General features: G+C 36.8%; 1 protein-coding gene across 1 annotated transcript; it reads right to left on the bottom strand.

Moving 5' to 3' along the window:
• Positions 1-1,460: 1,460 nt before the first annotated feature.
• LOC132294372 (ferredoxin-A-like) lies at positions 1,461-2,201 on the bottom strand. Its single transcript, XM_059792199.1, has one exon. It carries the CDS (start codon positions 2,106-2,108, stop codon positions 1,671-1,673), a length of 438 nt encoding a protein of 145 aa, XP_059648182.1. The 5' UTR covers positions 2,109-2,201; the 3' UTR covers positions 1,461-1,670.
• Between the last annotated feature and the right edge of the window lie 1,315 nt (positions 2,202-3,516).

Raw genomic sequence — 3,516 nt, 5'->3', positions numbered from 1 at the left:
CTTACTTTCATACGCACAAGAGAGTGTTTTATTTTCAACTCCTGATTTTTATGTCATAATAAAGTAATTTTAGTATTACTTTACGTGAAGGCATACCCTCACTTGAGATAACCCAACATTATTTGCATGGAATATGGTTGCTTGTGTTGCTGAAAAGAACTTAATCGTCTTTATGGTGGGTTTGGATTTAGGCATAACGGAGTTCAAGTTTACAAGATGATCTTTAAAAAAAAAAAAAAAAAATTTAGAGTAGTTAATTAATTTCATAAAGTTGGATATGAGTCCATCTGACTAGCATTGATAGAGATAAACTTACAAAAATGTCTTGTAATGTAAGGGTGATTAATTAGTTAGTTTCTTCCGTTTAACATGCGTTTTGTTTCTACTATTTTTGTTTTTGGGCTGCTACAGTGTCAATTTTGGTAACAAAAGCATGTTTGGTGTGACCTTGTTTTATTTTACACAATACTAAAACACTTCGTGAACAGTGGCCCAAAATCAAAATACCAAAAAGATATTTTTTCTTGTTTTGACAATTGTTCGTGACCCAAAACCATAACTATGCATATTTCTATTTCTGATATTTTTACAGCAAAACGTCATTCCCGAATGTGCTTCCGATTTTTTTCCAAAACATTCCTACAACAAAAACACTATTTCTGTTTTAGCCAAAAACAAAACCCCAAAAATAAAACGCATGTCAAACGGGCCCTTAGATTCTTCCGCATGTAACAGTTGTTACAAGTTTGATTGCTACCATCCTAAAATCGTTTAACTTTGAATTTGAAATAGGTCACAATGCTCTTAAAGAGACTCGATTAATTTTTAAATTGAATCATTTAACTTAAAATTTGAAATAGGCCACAATGCTCTTAAAGAGATTCGAACCCTCGAATTTTTAAATTAAATCGTTTAACTTAAAATTTAAAATAGATCACAATGCTCTTAAATAGATTCGAATCTTCAAATTTTTAAATTGAATTTGAAGAGATACCACCGGATCATAGTGCCATTGGAAGTTCGAATTTGCATTCTTAGCAATGACCCCTTGCTTAATGCACGAATGAATAGGGAGATTGGCTGGACCATTGCATTTAAGCTTGTTAAAATGGAAATTTTCTCGAGCTATGAATAAAACTTTAGTGGAGGTATGTAACAATAGCACTTAACAGGACTTGCTACAATCACATAATTAAAAATATATCGCATTGTTTATCTTATTGCCTGATGATAATATTTTGAGTGGCCTACATCTTTTTGCAATCCAAGTGAAATTTCAAGCTGACTTTTAACATGGATTGATAGTTCCAATTAGCCCCAATTCCCCAAAGAAAGACATGGATTTTTGTAACATGATTTCGGGAGCTAGATTTACTGGATCCAACATTATTTCTCTCTCTCTCTCTCTCTCTCTCTCTCTCACACACACACACACACACACACACAAACACACATATAAATTAAAGAAGAGAAGCAAAAGCATATTAAGATAAACAAATTCAAGGCTACAATTTAACTCCTTTGTGGTCACAAAAGAGAAGGGAAAAACAACGAAAAAAAAATTTTAAAAAAAAGGAAAATTACTTATTCAGAAATATAACAATCATAACCCTGGAAAACACTAAAAAAAAGGTAACAAAAAGAGAGAGTGAGTGTGTGCATTAATGGAATCAACCAGTGAGCTCCTCTTCCTTGTGGGTCTCAATGACAACATCGCCCTGAGGATAAGCAACACAAGTGAGAACCCATCCCTGGTCCATCTGCTCATCCTCAAGGAAGCTACCATCTGACTGATCAACTTTTCCGTTCTTTATAAACCCAGCACACGAAGAGCAAGAACCCGCACGGCAAGAGTACGGGAGGTCGATCCCGTTCTCCTCGGCGTGGTCCAGAATGTAGACATCATCTGGACATTCAAATTCTTTGGTTCCTTCCGGGGTGATAAGCTTCACCTTGTGCATGGCCATTGCTGTGACCCTGCCACGCCCGGTCTTGACTCTGAAGAGAGCCTGACCCACGTTAGGGAGGGACCGGAGGCTCAACACGGGCTGTCTCCGGACGAAGGAGGTGTTGACCATGATGCTGGAGAGTGTGGCTGACGTTGCCATTATGGTGTGTGACTCTGTGAGAGAGGGTGAGGGGAAGAAAAGAAGCTGCTAAGGTCTAAGGTCAGGATGGTGTGGTTGTTTAAAATGTAGGGGGAGGCTTGTGGAAATAGTTTGGTGTAGAGAGTGAGGGGGATGAGTTGGCATGGAGACCTATCCTCCACGTGTCAACTTGTAGTGGTTCACTTTATCGTTTTATCAACATAGGAAAAAACTTGTGATTCTGGTGATTCCATATATCCTCCTTTAATCTTGGCCTTTCAAGTGTGTCACGCGTTGTTTGTGGTTCTATTATGTTCTAATAGCAATATTTAAGAGGCTGAGTTTTTCTGAGGAATAAATGCATAAATAAAAAAGAAAAAAATCGGAAGATTTCGGAAAGTTCTTGAAAGTGAATATTAGCGGACCAAATATGTCGAGTTTTCCTAGCCTTTCACCTAAGAACCAATCTAATTGACCCGTATGGCTTTAAACTAAACCACATATCCCCATCCATATAGCTTTAAACTAAACCACAGATCCACCAGGTCAATTGTTCAGCACCTCCATTAATACAGATCTCATATCCACTAATATACCAAAGAGTGTAATCTAAGTACCAAACACGTATCTCCTGTGTCTTTAAAATATAAGGTCCAGTGTTAAAGTCCCGCTAAAAAGAAAAAAATGAATGTATCAAAAATAAAGAGTTAAAAATTCAAGTCCCACCCCTCCCAAAAAAAAAAAGAAAAGGAATGTATAAGTTCCTTGAAGCAGGGGGTGTGTGGGCAGGCATATATATACATATATTGGAATGAAGATGTAAGGTAGGTCACATCTCACATCCGATAACCAGAACCAACTGGTTAGATTATGAGTAAGAAGAGGGTTAATTCCTTTGAACATTAAACACCTAAGATTATAACATGTTGGGTGGGTGAAACAGCATTAGACTTGTGAACTTCCCACAGAGAGCGTACCAGTACTTCAACAGAAGCAATTTTTTATGTACGTTACAATATTGTACTGGAAGATACCAATCCAGAGGATTTCCCATCGGAAAATGCCAACCGTTGTAAGGCACACTAATAGTAAGAAGTGCTATAAAGTACTTTGTTTTTGTTTTTATATTATCAAATAGAATGAGATAACAAGAGTTCTTGTCATACGTGCTGCCACTCGGCTTCTTTTCTGCAACCATAAAATGCCATTCCAATCAAGACTTAAATCGAAAGAAGATTGAAACTTGCAGGGAATTGCAATTCAGCTATATTACTATAGAGAAATAAACCAAGTAAACATTGTTTCCAGTTATCCGTTGTGTTCTTGGTTTGCCAAGAGAGAAAAAAAAATCATCATTGCTTGCATATTTTCACTAGTCACAAAATTCATTCCCCAGCTCCCCTAGACAAGTTTTCCCAAGAAATACAAA

This window comes from Cornus florida, unplaced genomic scaffold (genome assembly GCF_030987335.1).
Source record: "Cornus florida cultivar Cherokee Brave unplaced genomic scaffold, ASM3098733v1 CherokeeBrave_3.0.0_Hap2_Chr02, whole genome shotgun sequence".
Taxonomy (NCBI): Eukaryota; Viridiplantae; Streptophyta; class Magnoliopsida; order Cornales; family Cornaceae; genus Cornus; species Cornus florida.
The sequence above is the reverse complement of the archived record's forward strand: the minus strand, read 5'-3'. Positions and strand labels throughout refer to the sequence as shown.

Coding starts and splice junctions, on each gene's coding strand:
- LOC132294372 (XM_059792199.1), bottom strand. CDS start 2,108: ATGGCAACGTCAGCCACACTCTCCAGCATCATGGTCAACACCTCCTTC.